The 19,668-nt window shown below is 46.7% G+C and overlaps 1 protein-coding gene across 1 annotated transcript; it reads left to right on the forward strand.

Annotated features, from left to right (window-relative positions):
* The first annotated feature begins 2,239 nt into the window (after positions 1–2,239).
* On the forward strand, positions 2,240–11,654 carry LOC132574392 (oocyte zinc finger protein XlCOF6-like). Its single transcript, XM_060242756.1, has 8 exons — positions 2,240–2,485; positions 3,648–4,128; positions 4,400–4,514; positions 5,406–5,476; positions 5,698–5,824; positions 8,955–9,143; positions 9,339–10,751; positions 11,506–11,654. The coding sequence occupies exons 2-8, from the start codon at positions 3,706–3,708 to the stop codon at positions 11,652–11,654; spliced, it is 2,487 nt and encodes an 828-aa protein (XP_060098739.1). The 5' UTR covers positions 2,240–2,485; positions 3,648–3,705.
* The last annotated feature ends 8,014 nt before the right edge of the window (positions 11,655–19,668 follow it).

Consider the following 19,668-nt stretch of genomic DNA (forward strand, 5'->3'; position numbering starts at 1 on the left):
TGGCTTTCTGTTGGCTGACCAGGTGTCTGAGCAACCACAGCAAAGTTTTATACCTCTGGAACTGGAGAGCAGATTTTCTGGGCCAGGTTGGCGCTTAAAAGGCACCTTGAATCTCTTCCTTCATTTGAAAACAAATAGTCATGGAAATAGTTATTTTATTTGCTTCTGTGCCCAGCAGCTAGGAAAAGGTTAAGAAGCAGACAAGACAGTGTGCAGTTCCTAGAGAGGATACAGCAAGGAGGGGAGAAACACTGAAGTCCTCCAACATCCTCCTTGTGGGATCTGACTTTGCTTCCAGGAAAACTGGAGAATGGGGCCTTGAGAAGCCAGACTGGGGGGTGCCTGGATGCAGATAGAGTGGAAGGGCAGGGAGGAAAAGCTGCCCCAGGCTGGGCAACCCTGCAAGAGGGTCCCTTTTCATCCCACATGATGAACAAGAAGGGTGGGAAATGATCCAGATGTGCATAATTTGCAGAGAGCCAGGTGAGTGGGGGCCTTCCCCAGGTAGGCCATTGCAGAAGGCGGGGCCACAACAGAGAAGGCACGTGTGTGGTGAGTTAATTTTGCCCATTGGCAGGGTGGCACCTAGCAGAGGCCCTACTCAGATGACCCTGGAGAGGTGAGAAAAGGGAGAAGACAATGAGGTACAGAAGGGACAGCTTACACAAGACTCCCCTCCCATATAGTCAGCGTTGCCAACCTCCAGGTGGTGCAGGAAAAAGGCAAATATACCTCCGCGAAAAACCAGCCTCGATAATAATACAAAACTTATAAGTGCTTTATAGATATAGAACAAAATTTCAAAATAAGGTGAAATCGATCACAAAAATAGAACACTGACCATGCCCGTATCAAAAAGGTTGGTTCTTAAACAGAGCCCCGAGCTCCAATTCTCAGTAGATGTTGAAGTAGTTCAGTGCAGCAAGGCATATATGGAGCGTGACAGGGTTGCACTTGATGCCCTGTTTCACTTCAAGCTTCTACAAGCTTTTCTGTGCCATTATACAATTGGCAATGAGAGCAAGGCTTCAGAATTGTTAGCGATGGCAAACCTTCTTGGCCATCTTTCCACCCCAGCAGTATCTCCAAGGTGGCAAACATCAAACCGTTAAAGCAGTTCAGCATTAAAACTACATTCAAGGTGATGTATACACATAAAATAATTTTGTAAAAATTCAGTAAAAATGTATGAATACACAAAACACAAAAACCAGGGAGGAAAGCCAGTAACCGTGAGCGGGGGATGAAGTTTCAGCGGGTGAGCCTCCATCCATCCCAGAACTTCTGAGGTGGTCTTATGTCCTTGCCTGAAGCATTAGGGACTTTGTGAGCGTCTCCATCCGTGAGAACCAGGGTTGGCCAGGCTGCCTGGGGCCACCTAGAGGGGGCTTCCTGTGGGTGGGAGCAGGGTGGGGTCTCACTGTATGTAACCAGGACACGGCCTGGGGCTTCCATGCCAGTTTTACTTGGATATAGTTATGCTGAATGATTGAGTAAAAGTTGCTACTCTGGGAGCCCTGGTTCTTCTCCACTGATCCCAGTATTGAACACTTCCTCCCTCAAGAAACCCTGTGGTCCTCAAACTCCACCCCTGAAATCTCCAGGAATCCCCTAACCCAGAGTTGGCAACCCTACCTGGTTGACTTGCATGCAGGCTGGTTCAAGGCATGTTGTCCCCCCAAGCCAGGGAAGCCCGTTGCCTCCTGGGAGCCTGGGCTGCAGGTAGCGAAGCAGTGCCCGGGGAGGAGGCCTGTCCAGGGTTGCCATGGAAATGTCTCCCTGCTCAGTCTGCTAAAATGGCTCTTCTGAAGCAGTTATTTTCCCTCCTCTCTCTGCTGGTTTCTTCCTACCTTGTTTAAATAGGTGTCTTCCTGAATTCCCAGAATGCCCAGGGAAACAGATGCCAGGCTGCCTCCAGGATTCTGGGCACAAGTGTTATGCTTGGTGGGCAGCCCAAGGTGCTGATGACCTCCCCCCCCCCCCCTCATGTGGGTTTCAAGGATTAATCCTTCCCTTGTTTGTAATAGGAAAAACTCTCCTTCCTTCTGCCCCCGGTGCAAGAAGGCCCCTCCCAGGCGTCTGGGACCAGCCCCCAAAGGCACGAAGGCTGCAAGGCTGAGCTCTCCTTGCAAAAGGGGCGGGATATTTGTCTCTTGTTCTGCAACCCAGAGGAGTCCAGGCGTGTGGAAGAGCTGCAATCCCGGCAGAGCAGAGGCCGGACCCAGGGGGCGCTGGAGCCCCTTCCAAAGCACTGCTGCTGCGGCAGGGAAGGGGAGGAAGGCGTGCATACCTTTACAAAGACCCCCACCCCCCACCCCGAACGGAAGACGTGCAAGCTCTGCTGCCGGGGGAGGGGGGGTGCTGCGCCGGTGGGGCAGGAGGGGCCGAAGGGAAGAGCAGCAGCCGGGCCTCCTGCGACCCTCCCCCCGGTTGCAAAGGCTGCAGCAGCTCCGAGGGCCGGAGGAGGGGAAGGCGAGGCGGCCAGGTAGGGAAGGGGGCCTTGCAGCACCCAAGGGAGACGGGGGGAGGAGGCGAGCCTGGAGCCCCCTGGATACTGCTGCGGCCCCACGGCCATTCCCCAGACTCCATCCCCTTCCTCCCGCACGTCTTCTGCTGCACCCCCCCCCGCCCCCTTTCCCCGCACACCTGAACTGCCCGGGACCAGCTGAGAGCCGGTGGGGTGTCGTGCGGTGAATGCAGGGACTCTGATCTGGGAGAGCCGGCTTCGATCCCCCCCTCCTCCACGGAAGCCTTTATGGGCCTGGGTCCTTCTGACACTTGAGGAGTCACCTGTCAGGTCCCCCCCTGGTGTCTGGGCGGGTGAGGGGGGGTTGGAAAGGTGAAGAGGGGGGCTATTCTGGGCCCTGCCTGGATTGAACCCCAAACCAGAGTGGTCGCTGGCAGTTAGTTACGGCCCTTTCCCACTCACCAGAAAACTAGCATACAACCTAATGAAGATGCTTAAGAGATGCAAGGACCAAACAGGGATAGCAAGCTCAGTTTTCCTGGTCACCGTTTGTTGGGATTTAATTCTGGGGAGAATCATAGAGACGCAAATATCAGAATTGGAGATGGATATGTAAATGTATTTTCTTAACTGCGGAATGTTGAGAGTAATTTACTGAGCCCCTGTGGTTACGGGAGTAGCCCCTGCAACTGGCTTGAGAGTCTCCTTCTAGTTGTGACGAGAGCCATGAGGAGCTGGTTTTCAGCCTCCCCAAAAGACGTGTTTGCTGGAGATCTAACAGGTGAACCCCGTTGTTCAAAGGGGGACCCCCATGGCTTTTGAAAGAGGTGCTTTTGCCTAACCCTTCAGGTCTATTGAAGAGATGCAGACAACGATTAGGAGGCTCACCAGTCCCTCTGGTGCTTTTGGAGCCTCAGCTTAACTTAAGAATCAGCCCCTTGGACAGACTGACCTTATGGAATGAGAGGCTAAGCTTGAAACATCCTTAAAGAGCCCAACAGAGACAGTTAAGATTTCCAAAGAACCAAGGAAGCTTATCTAAAACAGCTTAGTATGGCATATAACAAAATTCTATTAAACCAGGTCTATAAACCACAAGAAGCACTTTAGTTCTGCTCCAGCGGGGTAACTGTCATTCGCTTTCCTTGTGACATGGGACTGTCTCTGTATCTCTTAACAGTCAAGTGACTCAAGGCATCTCTATCCAGTCGGAGGTGACCCAAGAGAAGGGGACGGAGATGGAAGAGCAGGACCCAGAAGGAGCTGCAGCTGGCAAGACAGCAAGCAAAGGCCCCCCTCCCACCCAAGCTGGGGGTGGTGGTGAAGGCTGGGAAAGCCCCGTGCCAGAGACACCTTCTCAGCTCACGGAGATCTCAGAGGTGCATGGCCAACACTTCCGGCAGTTCCAGTACCGTGAGGCTGATGGGCCCCGAGAGGTTTGCAGCCGGCTCCATCGACTCTGCAGCCACTGGCTGAAGCCAGAGAGGAACTCCAAGAAGCAGATGGTGGACCTGGTGATCCTGGAGAGGTTCCTAGCCCTCCTGCCCCAGGAAATGCAGCGCTGGGTCAGGGAATGTGGGCCGGAGACCAGTTCCCAGGCGGTGGCCTTGGCCGAAGGTTTCCTCCTGAGTCAGGCCGAGGAGAAGAGGCAGGCAGAGCAGGTGAGGGGTTTCCTCCAGCTGTGTCCAATTCAAGCAAGGATATTGGAGCTAATTCTAAAGTTTCCCTGAGATATATTTGTCCAAGTGTTAATCATTCGAATGGGAGATTTAACAGCCTCCTTCAGCAGCCTCCTCTGCTACGGAATTTCTTCTCCTTCCAGACAACTGGGTCTGCTGATGGAAGAGTGCAGAGTCTGGGAGTGGGGCAGGATCCCTTGCTTGGTCTCTTCTCCGTTCCATCTCTTCCCCTTCTCACTCGCTGCTCTTTCAGATGTGGGGACCATCCTGGGAGAGAGAAGCTCCATTCCCTGAGGCAGAACGAGGTTCCTTGGAGGAAGGGCAGAGGGCGCAGGCCCAGGAGGGTGCCCAAGATGCCCTCTCTTGGGGTAAGGACTTGTTCTGCCTGTTTACAATTGGGGCACCCCATGAATGTGATGGGTGGAGAGTTCAGGTCAGGAAAAAAATTCAGTACTTCTGCACATGTCACTGAATGTCCACTGACTGTGATTCTTCTGAAAAGGGATTAGGCAGAATTATAGAGGGCAGTTTCTCCCATTAATTAGAACATTCATGTCTCACCTTCCTTCCATAGGAGGAACTCAGGGTGGCTCGAAAGAAAAAAGTTAGACAAATGTGGGCAGAGCTATTCATCCGGGAGAATACAGGGAGCCTCTGCCTTCTGGGGCAGCATTGAGCACTGAATACCATTTCATAAGAGCCAAATAACCATTTGGCTTTTAGCTTGTGGGCCCTCTCTTATAGGGGCACCTGGCAGGCCACTGGAGGAGGGATGACTGGCTGTTTTCTGAAACCCCAGAGATTTGGGAGAGGGCCTTGGGGTGAAGCTTGGCTCTGATACTACTCTGGATTCTCCAGAAGTGCTCAAGTGAGTCTCGATTTTGGGGTGAATGTGAGGGTGACATGTCATGTGACGTCACTTCCACCCCCAGTCCAGACTCAAGAGCCCAGCTGGCAGGAGAAGGGGATTCCTGGGCATTCCTGATTCAGCAGGGATGCTGTGACCTTTGGAACTCCAGAGTTCACAGGGAACATTTCAGGTCTCACAGAAGCCTGGAATATGTTGGCAGCTTTTATCACCCCTGAGGCTCATTGGCACCTCTCTTTTGTCTCTCCTACAATTTATTAAAACATTGTGTTGAGTGTACACAGGGAAAGGTTTCCAACTCCTGGGAAGGGAGTGTGTGAAGGGAGGAACGAACAAGCAAGTGGAAGAGGAAGTCACAACAAACATCCTTCCTCCTTTCTCTTCCTAACAGGCACTGGAGAAGTTCTGCTGAGCCATCATCTTTCCAGAGGTGTGGAAACAGCTGCTTTACCTCCAGTCCAGGTAGGGGAAATGAGCAGGGGTCAGCCTGTGTTCCCTCCTACTTTATCAGGGGGTCTTTTACTCTTGCAGTTTCTACAGTGGTCCAGGTGAGAGAGGCTCTGACTACCACTCCCTCAACCTGTGCCAAGACATACATCCAGTTCCATCCCAAACTACTCCTTTCCAATGAGCAGTCTCTGCCTGGCATCATCTCTGATGACGGAATCTGCTTTTTCTTCCAGTGCCCCTTTTCCTTTGAGGAGGTGTCTGTTTGTTTCACCCAAGCAGAATGGGACCTGCTGGATCCGGACCAGAAAACCCTCTACAGGGAAGTCATGCAGGAGAACTATTGGAGTGTAATCTCTCTGGGTAAGGAGGATCTTCCACAAGTGCAAAAGGTGTGAATTGCTCCACATCGGATGATGCATGAATCAAACTATTGCACAGCAATGCATCATTTTGAGGCCTCTTCAAATACTTGTCCGGGGGCAACTGAGGCCAGTGTTGTGGCCATCACCCCTAACCAGAGAAGGTGTCCTGGCCAGAGGCAAGGATGAGGATGAGAGCCAGCAAGCCAGACATGTTCAGGTGCTCACACAGATTCCAGAGTTCAGTCTCAGAAGTCCACAGACCAAAAGTGCACAAGCCAAAGGGTCATTACCAGAAGGGGTAAACCAGAGAGTGTAGCCTGGAGGTCCAAGGGTCCTGCACAAGCTTGAGAGTCACAAAGCTGAAGTCAGAGTCCAAGGTCAAACAAAGAAAGGGTCAGGTGTTGTGATCACAAAGTCTAAGAGGATGACTTGTTGCTTCCACAACATGCAGGCTCCTACCAATTCCACTGTTGAACAACTCTTGCTGTTAAAAAGTTTCCCTTAATATCCAGCATATACGTACCGTCTCTTAATTTAAACCCGTTATTTCAAGTCCTTTCCTCTGCTGCCAACATGAACAGCTGCCCACCTTGCTCTAAGTGACAGCCCTTGAAATACTTCACGAGAGCAATCATGTCCCCCCTCAACCTCCTCTTCTCCAGACTGAAGATTCCCAAGTCCCTCAGCCTCTCTTAATTACTTCAGCCTCAGCTGCTGCATCAGGGCTGGGTGGTGGCTCTGGATCAGCTGGTGGTGGTGAGTCTTCATCAGCCTGCAGCTCATCAGCCTGTTTCCTGCTTCTGCTGACTCAGAGCCAGCCATGCGTGACTCCCCTTCTCCTGAGGAGTCCTCCTCCACTGAGGATTTCATGCTGAGCTCAGGCTGGCCCAGAACAGAGATGCTGAGAAAGACTCTGGAAGAGGCTTGATTCTGATTTCTCTTTTCCTAATGCCGGCCCTTCTAAAACACAGAAAGATTTATGAAGGATGTAAAACCGAGACGCCACTAAAGAGTGCAGTTTCTACAGCTCAGCAACAGAAAATCATGAAAAGCTCACTGTTCTGTCTTACGCATGAAATACCTGGTATTAGATGGTACCTCTAGTTGTGAAAGCAACGTCACCCCAGAGTCGGAAACGACTGGTGCTTGCACAGGGGACCTTTCCTTTCCTTTCTTTGTTGCTACATAAGTATTCCAACTATAGCCTAAATCAGGGGTGTGAAACATGCGGCCTGGGGGCTGATTCAGGCCCTCAGAGGGCTCCTATAAGGCCCCCGAGCAACTGGCTGTCATCTGCTTCCTTCTCCCCATCTCTTGTTTCCTTCTGCATCACAGCTTGCCTTGCCAGGCTTGCTCAATCGCACAGGAGCTACAGATCAAAGCCTCAATTTTCTCCACTGGCTGAGGTTCCTCCCTTGGGGAGGAAGGGGGGAGGGAGAGCTTGCAGGTTCTCTCAACTGCACAGTTGGCAAGACCTTGAAGTTTGTAACTTAATGGTATGCAATAATATCAGAATCTTGCCATGCTCTGTATGAAAGCTGGTCAACGCTTCTAGTGAAATTGGGGGATATAAAACACTACCTCATCACTGCGTTCAAGACTGCTGTGTGCAAGATTTATCTGCTGTACTAGACTACTTGGGATTTGGAACACTGCGTGGTTTCCTCAGGAGCTGCTGGACCATGGATTCCTGTAAAGTTGAAGGACTCTTGGTTGGAATTGAAGCTGCCGATGTCAAAGGGCTTGCCATGTACTTGCAGGCGCCTAGGGCCTCTCTGTTTTCTGTAATTGCAATGGGAATATTGGGGGAGGATGCTGGCTAGCTTTCTCTTTTCATTTTTGGGCACCACATTTTAAGAAGGATATAGAAGGATATTCCCTGCCACCCCTACTGCTGCTCTACTAGAGTTTGCTGCTCTACTCCACTCTACTTTAGTTTCAATACATCCGTTTTCCCCCCAAGGCAATGGAGGCAGCAGCACAGCCTGTTCCTTAGGCAAAGGGGAATAAATTTGCTGCACTGACAGGTCAAGTAGTCCCTCAGGAGAAGCCTTGAGAGGTCCCCTCCTTCCACATTCACAGGGAGTCTGGGTGGGGAGCCTGGGTGAAGGGGGGGAGCTGGGCTCCCTTTTAGCTTTTCTCTGTGCTCGCCCTTTATTTTCTTCCCCTGGCAAACTCTGCCCCTCTCTGTGTTCCACCAGTAGAGTCGGAAGAGGCAACTTCACTCATTTCCCCCTTGCCAGTGTGTCCGCTTGAAACTCTGATCTGATCTCCTTCTCAAAGTAATGCTGATAGAAAAAAGTATTCCGTTTTTAAAAGCATATTTTGTGCTTCTTAGTAAGCAGCCAACTTAGGACACGTCATTTGTCTCCTAAAATTTAGTTTAAGCCTTTGGACTTGTTTTCCTCCCCCCTCATCTGTCCAGTGGCCAGCGCCTCTGGAGTTGTTCATTATGTATCTATATCAAAAACATTGATCATATACATAAAAGAAAAATTTAAGGGGTGCAATTTTTTACTTTTGCCCCACCCCACCCCTCAAAAATATGTAGATTTCTCTCTCCCTTCCCCGTCCTCCCCCCAAAGAAGACAGAAATGTTAGAGAGGGTTTGGTGGAGAAAGACAATCTCCTATCATCCCAAGAAAGGCTGGAGAGTTTCTCAAGGGGATCCCAAGAACAGATTTCCTTCCCAGATGAGCTGGCTGAGAGTGAGTATTCTACATGGTTACGTCCAGGGAACAGGCAAGGAGTAGCCATGGGGTTTTCTGATTCACTTCTTTCTGATCAAGATTCAGTTTGGTACAGTCATGCAGCCCGCTGAGTAAGGAGGGAGTGAGGCCTTCTGGGGACTGAGATTTGGAGAGTTAGGAACTCCTTCTGAGCAAGAGCTCTATAATCTTCTAGTCCTCCAGTGTTCAGTCTCAGAAGTCCACAGACCAAAAGTGCACAAGCTCAGCGGTGGCTCTTGAGGGGATGAGATATTCTTAAATGGTAAACATTCTGGGAAAAGGGGGGAGGTGGTTAAGATCAGGGAAGGTTGAAGAGCCATTTCCGTCCACAGTCACAAAGAAGTTTTTGGACCTTACTTGCCCTCCCAGATGTTACAGAGATCTCTCTCTTTATTCCAGCAGAGGATGATCACAGAAACGAGGAGGGTGAGGAATTTGAGCAGCAGTTGCCAGATGAAGTTCAAGACTTGGAAGAAAACAGTCGAAATCAAGGAAGACCTAAAAGAAAGAAAGGCAGCTGTATGGATGACAAGAGAAAAGGAAAAAGGCTTAATGTACATTTTCCAAAGAAGAGAATAATTAAGACATGTACATCCACTCAGTGTAGCAAGTACTTCAAAAATAGATCACAGCTCCTTGTGCACCAAAGAGTACACAGAGGCAAGAAAACTTTTGAATGTTCAAAGCATGGGAAAAGATTCAGTCACAGTGGCACTCTTCAACTGCATCAGCGAACCCATACAGAGGAGAAACCTTTTGAATGTTCACAGTGTGGAAAGAGATTCCGTCAGAGTGGCCATCTTCAACTGCATCAGAGAACTCACACAGGGGAGAAACCTTTTGAATGTTCAAAGTGTGGAAAGAGATTCCGTCAGAGTGGCCATCTTCAACTGCATCAGAGAATCCACACAGGGGAGAAACCTTTTGAATGCTCAGAGTGTGGAAAGAGATTCGGTCTCAGTGGCACTCTAAAACGGCATCAAACAACCCACACAGGGGAGAAACCTTTTGAATGCTCTGAGTGTAGAAAGAGATTCAGTCATACTAGCCATCTTCAACTGCATCAGAGAACCCACACAGGGGAGAAACCTTTTGAATGCTCAGAGTGTGGGAAGAGATTCAGTCAGAGTGTCCATCTTCAACGGCATCAGAGAACCCACACAGGGGAGAAACCATTTGAATGTTCAGAGTGTGGGAAGAGATTTGGTCTCAGTGGCACTCTAAAATTGCATCAGAGAACCCACACAGGGGAGAAACCTTTTAAATGCTCAGAGTGTGGGATGAGATTCAGTCACGGTGGCGCACTAAAACTACATCAGAGAACCCACACAGGGGAGAAACCTTTTGAATGCTCAGAGTGTGGAAAGAGATTCAGTCATAGTAGCTATCTTCAACTGCATCAGAGAACACACACAGGGGAGAAACCTTTTGAATGCTCAGAGTGTGGGAAGAGATTCAGTCTCAGTTGCCATCTTCAACGGCATCAGAGAACTCACTCAGGGGAGAAACCTTTCGAATGCTCAGAGTGTGGAAAGAGATTCCGTCAGAGTGGCCATCTTCAGCGGCATCAGAGAACCCACACAGGGGAGAAACTTTTTGAATGTTCAGAATGTGGGAGGAGATTTGGTCTCAGTGACAATCTAAAAGTACATCAGAGAACCCACACAGGGGAGAAACCTTTTGAATGCTCAGAATGTGGAAAGAGATTCAGTAATAGTCGCCATCTTCAATTGCATCAGAGAACCCACACAGGAGAGAAACCTTTTGAATGCTCAGAGTGTGGAAAGAGATTCAGACAGAGTGGCCATCTTCAACTGCATCAGAGAACCCACACAGGGGAGAAGCCTTTTGAATGTTCAGAGTGTGGGAAGAGATTTGGTCACAGTTGTACTCTAAAACTGCACCAGAGAACCCACACAGGGGAGAAACCTTTTGCATGTTCAGAATGTGGAAAGAAATTTAGTGTCAGCGGCAATCTAAAACTGCATCAAAGAGCCCACACAGGGAAGAAACCTTTTGAATGCTCAGAGTGTGGAAAGAGATTCAGTCGGAGTGGCCATCTTCAATGTCATCAGAGAACCCATACAGGAGAGAAACCTTTTGAATGTTCACAGTGTGGAAAGAGATTCAGTCAGAGTGGCACTCTTCAACGGCATCAAAGAACCCACACAGGGAAGAAACCATTTTATGTTGAGAGTGTGGAAAGAGATTCAGTCATACTAGCCACCTTCAACTGCATCAGAGAACCCACACAGAGGAGAAACCATTTGAATGTTCAGAGTGTGGGAAGAGATTTGGTCTCAGTGGCACTCTAAAACTACATCAGAGAACCCACACAGGGGAGAAACCTTTTGAATGCTCAGAGTGTGGAAAGAGATTCAGTCATAGTAGCTATCTTCAGCTGCATCAGAGAACCCACACAGGGGAGAAACCTTTTGAATGTTTGGACTGTGGGAAAAGATTCAGTCAAAGTGGCGATCTTCAACTGCATCAGAGGACCCACACAGAGGAGAATCTTTTTGGATGCTCAGAGTGCGGAAAGAGATTCAGTAATAGTCGCCATCTTCAACTGCATCAGAGAACCCACACAGGGGAGAAACCTTTTAAATGCTCAGAGTGTGGAAAGAGATTCAGACAGAGTGGCCATCTTCAACTGCATCAGAGAACCCACACAGGAGAGAATCCTTTTGAATGTTCAGAGTGTGGGAAGAGATTTGGTCTCAGTTGTACTCTAAAATTGCATCAGAGAACCCACTTAGGGGAGAAACCTTTTGAATGCTCACAGTGTGGAAAGAGATTCAGTCGAAGTGGCACTCTAAAACTGCATGTGAGAACCCACACAGTGAAGAAATCTTTTGAATGTTGAATGTGTGGGAAATGATTAAGTCGGAGTGGCCATCTTGAACTGCATCAAAGAATCCACACGGGGAGAAATCTTTTTCATGCTCAGATTGTGGAAAGAGTCTCAGTTGGAGTGGCTCTCTTCAGCTGCACCAGAGAACCCACATGGGGAAAACTTCTTTGAATGCTCTGAGTGTGGAAAGAGATTCAGTTGGCATGGATATCTTCGACAGCATCTTAAGAATCCACACAGCTTAGCCTATCAAAAGAGCTTTTCTAGAAAGTTTGAATGTAAACAGAAATTTTACGCTGAAAAGGACGAAATGTTAAAAATGGTCAGACTATGGCAGCTAATTTAACCATGTTTGAAGACCTCAAACACATCCCACTGTCCCACATGCAGTTGGCAACCCTAGATTAAGCGTTTCTTTATGAATCAGAAGACTGCTGAGGAAAAGTCTGAGCTCATTAAAGAGATTATTATTTCTTGCTAGTAAATCAGACTTTGTGAATTCAGAAACTCCAGCTGGTGTAAAATCTCACAGCTCGGCTATTACGGGAGCTTATATGGAGCATATATAGGATTCCCATTCTACAGCCTCTCCACTGTTATTGGGCTCAAAATAAAGTGTTGGCTATTACCCAGAAAGCCCTTCATGGCCCTGGACACTTGTAATTGCCAGACTGCCTCTCCCCCTCTGTGCCCCCACAACAGCTCCGCTCCTCTGGGTGAGGTCTTCCGCAGGGGCCAGCCTGCAAATGGGCATAATCAGCAACTGCCCATACACCTGTTGCGCAGTGACCTGCCGGAGGTCAAGAAACTATTCAAAACCGAGTGGATAGAGAGAGCTTTTCTACCCGGGCAGGAGACTCCAACTGTCTAAAATGACTCACAAAGTTAAAGGGACTGTGGTCCATGCTACTGTGTTCAGGATAATGAACCTAAGATCCTACGAAGCAAATTTTGTATCATATATTATTTAATGTGTCATCTTAAGACCAATCCTTTGCTTCTGCTGTGATTTTAGATTTCTTTTTTTTTTTTTTTTGAATTTTAAAATTTTATTAAGAAGAAATAATACAAATAAAGGAAAAGACAAAGAAATAAAATAAAAATAGACAGAGAATACATAAACAATCATCTCTCACAAACCACAAACAAGATAGATACAAACAATCAACTACAAACTAACATCTAACAACTAACATCTACCCAACCATACACACTGGGAGATGGAGAGAGTTAAGCATCAAAAAAGGCAAAGGGGGAAAAACCCCATGGTTACTCCGATCCTACACCTCTGCTTTTAACCCATTTATAAATAGGGTCCCATTCCTCTTGACATTTTTGCACATTGCCGTTTCTTAATCTTGTGGACATTAGGTCAGATTCTGCGGCTTCCAACAATTTGTTAATAAATTCATCTCTATTGGGAGTTTTCCCATTTTTCCAATATTTGGCATACAAAATTCTAGCTGTGGTAACTATATACAGTAACAGTTTCAATTTAGAAAGAGGCAAGCTTTGTCTACAGATATTTAACAAATACAATTCCGGCACATGGTTAATTTGCATTTTTAAAATTTTTTGGATCCAAATATTAACTTGTGACCAATATTTTTTAGCATGCTTACATTTCCACCATATATGAAACAGGGAGCCTTTAGCTTCTAGACAGAATGGTTGAAGCGGTTTACTCAAAGCAGGCTGCAAAAGTGAGCTTTAATGGAGTAATGACTGACTCAATTGAGATAGAACAAGGTACCAGACAGGGGTGTCCGTTATCCCCTTTGCTCTTCATTCTGACTCTAGAACCGTTGATTAAGAAGATCAGGGAAGATTCTCAAATACGAGGAACCAGAATAAACAACATAGAGTTTAAGACTATGGCGTTTGCGGATGATCTTGTGTTTACCTTGGAACAACCCTCTTCCTCGATAGTTTCTTTAAAGCAAAGATTAAGAGAGTTTGGAGAAGTATCCGGATTCAAATTGAATGTCGCTAAGACCAAAATTCTAACGAAAAATATGGGAAAAGACCAAATCGAAACATTAGAGCAACTTTCAGGCTTTAAGCATGAAAAAAAGATAAAATATTTGGGAATTCAGCTTACAAGCGATTTAAAGTCTTTATATAGAGACAACTATGAAAAAATATTGAAAGAAATCCGCAATGACTTAACCAACTGGAAAGACTTACAAATTTCACTACTAGGCAGGATTGCTACAATAAAAATGAACATTCTTCCAAGAATTTTGTTTTTGTTTCAAACAATCCCAATTATCTTACCCAAATCATTTTTCCAGCAACTCAACTCTATGACCAAGACATTCATTTGGCAAGGCAAGAAAGCTAGAATCAAATTGAAAGTTTTACAAGATAGTAAACTAAGAGGTGGTCTAGCCTTACCTGACTGGAACTTGTATTATAAAGCTTGTTGTATTGCTTGGCTGAGAGCCTGGTGTAAATTAGACAATAAAAAATTATTGACTATTGAGGGTGCTGGCCTGGGGGAAGGCTGGCACAGTTATATGTGGTATCATGCTCCTACCAAAACTGGCCGGTTCCTTAGACATGAAATAAGAAGATTTCTGTACAAGACCTGGGAAGAAATTAAAGTACATTATACTTATACACCAAGGTGGCTATCTCCAATAGAAGCTCTGACCCATCCAAACTTGTACAACTGGGACATCTTACAAGACTATGCCTTCTTGTTAAACAGCCAGAATGAGCTGATTGAGGAGGAACTTCCTAAGTTAAGTTGGTGGCTCCAGTGCCAACTTAAGTCAAGATTTCGCAAAGATAAAGAAAAGGGCTTTACGAACACACCAATTGATCTAGATCTTATACTAGAATCCAAACAGAAGATAATTTCTAAAGTATATGACTGGTTACTTCAAATTAAGATGGAGGACGAGGTTGTGAAAGAAGCATGGATACGTTGGTTGAAGGACTTTGGTTACAATATAGATTTGGAAGAATGGGAACAACTATGGAAGCGTAACATAAAACTGATGAAACCAGCAGAACTGAAAGAGAATTTATATAAAATGGTCTATAGATGGTACCTTACGCCCGATAGGTTGGCAAAAATCTATCCTACATACTCCAACAAATGTTGTGATTTTAGATTTCTGATTGGTTCTTCCACACTAATCCCTTTGTGTTGTTCATGGAATGCTCCTTCTTGTTGATTATTTGGACTCACATCTGTTAGTCCTTTCCAAGAGGCCTGTCATTCAAAAGCCCTGGCAGACAAGCAGACCTCCTGAAGCATTCTTCAAAAATAATCCTGATTTGGCTATAGATTAGGATTTACTTTGGGCCCCGGATTTGGAGTTCTTTGGGAAAATTTCTTTTTGCCTAATAGAATTAATTATAGGCTATTTCTCAGTTCTTAATACCTAGCATTTTAAGTACTGTTTTGGTGAATTGTTTATGCATCAAATTGTATAAATTTGATCTTTGTATTTAGTTTTATATTTTTATTACTTATTTTCCCCATGCTTCCTTTGTATTGTATAATTGTATTGTATTGTATAATTTTATCGAACTCTTGTCAGCCGCCCTGAGCCTGCCTAGGCGGGGAGGGCGGGATATAAATAAAATTTATTATTATTATTATTATTATTATATTGGATTAGATTTAATTTTTTAAAAAGCATTGCTTGAATGTTCCCTGTCTTCTCTGGGCTAATTTTTTACTCCCTTTGATTTCTGCCTAGCTTTCTTTTGACTGACAAGGTGTCTGAGCAACCACAGCAAAATTGTATACCTCTGGAACCGGAGAGCAGATTTTCTGGACCAGGTTGGCGCTTGAAAGGCACCTTGAATCTCTTCCTTCATTTGAAAACAAATAGTCATGGAAATAGTTCTTTTATTTGCTTCTGTGCCCAGCAGCTGGTAAAAGTTTAAGAAGCAGACAAGACAGTGTGCAGTTCCTAGAGAAGATACAAGGAGGAGAGAAACACTCTCCAAAAGTCCTCCAACGTCCTCCTTGTGGGATCTGGCTTTGCTTGTAGGAGAGCTGGAGGACAGGGGCTTGAGAAGCCAGACTGGGGTGTGCCTGGATGGAGAAAGAGTGGAAGGGCAGGGAGGAAAATGATAAACAAGGAGGGTAGGAAATGATCCAGATGTGCATAATTTGCAGAAAGCCAGGTGAGTGGAAGCCTTCCAGTCTTCCCCAGGCAGGCCATTGCAGAAAGCGGGGCCACAACAGAGAAGGCACATGTGTGGTGAGTTGTTGGATTTTGCCCATTGGCAGGGTGGAACATAGTGGAGGCCCTACTCAGATGAACCTGGAGAGGTGAGAAAAGGGAGCAGACAATGAGGCACAGAAGGGACAGCTTACGCAAGACTCCCCTCCCATATAGTCAGGGTTGCCAACCTCCAGGTGGTGTACGAAAAAGGCAAATATACCTCCACAAAAAAACAGCCTCAATAATAATACAAAACTTATAAGTGCTTTATAAATATAGAACAAAATTTCAAAATAGGGTGAAATCAATCACAAAAATAGAACTCTGACCAAAGTCGAAATCTCATAACCGACAAATTAATGCCAAATTTTCAAATGAAAAGTCCAGGCTATGGCAAAGGTTGGTTCTTAAGCAGAGCCCCAAGCTCCAATTCTTCTTCTCAGTAGATGCTGAAGGAGTTCAGTGCAGCAAGGCATATATGGAACGTGACAGGGTTGCACTTGATGCCCTGTTTCACTCTTCTACAAGCTTTACTGTGCCATTATACAATTTGCAAAGCTTCAGAATTCTTAGCAGTGGCAACCCTTGGCCATCTTTCCACCCCCGCAATATCTCCAAGGTGGCAAACATCAAACCGTTAAAGCAGTTCAGCATTAAAACTACATTCGAGGTGATGTATACACATAAGATAATTTTGTAAAGATTCAGTAGTAAAAACATAAGCACACATAACACCAAAACCAGGGAGGAAAGCCGGTAACAGGAGGTGGTGGCAGCTACAAGCATAGGCAGCTTCAAAAGGGGGTTAGATAAAAATATGGAGCAGAGGTCCATCAGTGGCTATTAGCCACTGTGTGTGTGTGTGTATTTGGCCACTGTGTGACACAGAGTGTTGGACTGGATGGGCCATTGGCCTGATCCAACATGGCTTCTCTTATGTTCTTAACCGTGAGCGGGGGATGAAGTTTCAGGGGGGGAGCCTCCATCCATCCCAGAACTTCTGAGGTGGTCTTATGTCCTTGCCTAAAGCATTAGGGACTTTGTGAGCATCTCCATCCGTGAGAACCAGGGCTGGCCAGGCTGCCTGGGGCCACCTAGAGGGGGCTTCCTGTGGGTGGGAGCAGGGCGGGGTCTCACTGTTTGTAATCAGGCCACGGCCTGGGGCTTGCAAGCCATTTTTACTTGGATATAGTTATGCTGAATGACTGAGTAAAAACTGCTGGTCACTACTCTGGGAGCCCTCGTTCTTCCCCACGGAACCCAGTATTGAACACTTCCTCCCCCCAAAAAACCCTAAAGGTTCATCCCTAAAATCTCCAGGAATCCCCTAACCCAGAGTTGGCAACCCTACCTGGTTGGCTTGCATGCAGGCTGGTTCAAGGCATGTTGTCCCCCCAAGCCAGGGAAGCCCGTTGCCTCCTGGGAGCCTGGGCTGCAGGTAGCGAAGCAGTGCCCGGGGAGGAGGCCTGTCCAGGGTTGCCATGGAGATAATGTCTCCCTGCTCAGTCTGCTAAAAGGGCTCCTCCCGAGCGGTTGTTTTCCCTCCTCTCTCTCTTGGTTTCTTCCCACCTTATTTAAGAGAAACTTGAATTTGCCTCAAAAGCTTGATGGGTCACCTGTCAGTGCCCTTCTGGGGTGTGGGGGGTGCTTGGGAAGGTGAGGAGGGGGCTATTTGGGACTCTCCCTGTTTTGGTGGCTGCTTGAAGCTGCTTGTGGCCCTTTCCCTTTCTAGGGGAAAGGAGGGGTGTGTGGGGCTGAAAGGCTCCTGGCAGGGGGGGTGCCCATCTGAGGGAAGCCCCTGCCGTTCCCCTCACACCTGTGCCCCACCCACTGAGGCCTCGTTGGCAGGAAAGGACCGTTTGCCAATCTGGTCTGTCTGACATAACCTAAGTTTTGCATCAACTAAGGTGACCAGAAGAGGAGAGATTCTCTTGAAACATGCAAAAGTGTCAACCTCAGGTCCATGTCACATTTTCAGTTTTGACAATGAGTGCATCAAATTATTGAATTCCACTCTATGTGCAAACTGGCAGAAACACATAAGGATTACTCCAGTTGGATGTTGAGCGTCATGGTAGAACTGTAAGAATTTCAGGTGAAAATTGGTTTGAACTGAATAGGGTGGCCGTGGCTAAAACCATCCCATTTATGTGTATTCAGCACATACTGATTCAATTTTAATTTGAAGTGAAATAATATATTCCAGCAGTGAAGTGTTTAGTGCCATGTTGTGAATTTATAACACTGCACAGTGTTTTGTTTGTGCTTTTTCAGCCTTCATTCCTTTTTGTTTACAAAATTAGGACCAGGCAGCCCTCTTTTCTGCCCCCAAATCCGAATTAGAGGAAAGCTGCCCCTGAGACATGGGCCTTCCCAGCTTCCATAAAACTGGAGCACATGTGAATTACCTGAGCCTTATTTCCTTATGACTCAGTTGACTGCCACTCCACTGTAAGGGTAAAGAGAGCCCCCCCCCCCCCAATTCAGCCTGTGCTTGTAAGCATCAGTGCCCCACGGGGAGGCTTGTAAAAAAAAAACCTAGAACATCCCTGTGAAGTAGGCCAGTCTGCATGTTCCAACACTCACATACATAGAAGACACAAAGACTTCCCTGTGAAGGACGCAGGAGGTCAGCTCCTGTTGCCCTCTGGCCTATTCGGTCAATGAGGCAGCCTTGTAAATAGGGATAGCTTTGGGAGTGGGGGAGAAAACCTACCGGGGGGGGGGCTCAGAAACAGAGACTCTAATTTGCCTGCAGAAGAGCCCCAGTCCAATCGCCAGTTTAAAAGGCCAGGTACATGCAAGAGAGCGGCTGCGAGTCAGAACGATGGGCACTCTTGAGAGATGAATGGTCCTTCAGCATAAGGCAGAGCGCCCCTTCCTGTTCCGTGACCAGAAGAAGAGAGAACGTAAGAACATAAGAGAAGCCATGTTGGATCAGGCCAATGGCCCATCCAGTCCAACACTCTGCGTCACACAGTGGCAAAAAATTTTATACATACACACACACTGTGGCTAATAGCCACTGATGGACATCTGCTCCATATTTTTATCTAAACCCCTCTTGAAGGTGGCTATGCTTGTGGCCGCCACCACCTCTTGTGGCAGTGAATTCCACATGTTAATCACCCTTTGGGTGAAGAAGTACTTCCTTTTATCCGTTTTAACCTGGCTGCTCAGCAATTTCATCGAATGCCCACGAGTTCTTGTATTGTGAGAAAGGGAGAAAAGGACTTCTTTCTCTACTTTCTCCATCCTATGTATTATCTTGTAAACCTCTATCAGTAATCCATTTACCCCATGGTCATCCAAGGGCCCCACTGCCTCCCTGGCTCTCAGTAAGACTGAGATCAGAGAATTAGATTCACTTTTAGAAATGCTTTGGGTTGAAATAGAGGGCCCAAAAGGAAATTTAACTATGGGAGTTTGTTATCGCCCACCAAATCAAAAGAGAGAGGACAATTATAATATGATGGAAGGCTTAAAGATAGCGGCTAAACGTAAAAACTGTGTCGTAATAGGTGATTTTAACTACCCACAGATTGATTGGGTCAATATGTGTTCTGGTCGAGAGAAAGAGATTGAGTTTCTTGATGCTCTCAATGACTGTGCTATGGAGCAGATGGTCTCAGAACCTACCAAGGGTGGGGCGATCCTGGATTTGGTCCTAAGTAATGCCCAAGACTTGGTGAGAGATGTAAAAGTGATTGCGCCACTTGGGAGCAGTGACCATAATGTTATTGATTTCACCGTTTGTATAAATAGGGAGTTGTCCAAAAAGACCGCCACAACCACGTTTAACTTTAAAAGGGGTAAATACACTGAGATGAGGAGGCATGTGAGGAGGAAACTGAAAGGAAAGGTACATACGGTCAAAAACCTTGGGGAAGCTTGGATGCTATTTAAAACTATAATCCTAGAAGCTCAGATAAAATACATACCACAAGTTAGGAAAGGCACAAAGAGGCATAAGAAAAGGCCTGCGTGGTTAACAAACAAAGTAATGGAAGCTGTAAAAGGTAAGAAGGACTCCTTTAAGCGGTGGAAAACCAGTCCAAGTGAGATTAGT

This window comes from Heteronotia binoei, chromosome 6, assembly GCF_032191835.1.
Source record: "Heteronotia binoei isolate CCM8104 ecotype False Entrance Well chromosome 6, APGP_CSIRO_Hbin_v1, whole genome shotgun sequence".
Classification (NCBI taxonomy): Eukaryota; Metazoa; Chordata; class Lepidosauria; order Squamata; family Gekkonidae; genus Heteronotia; species Heteronotia binoei.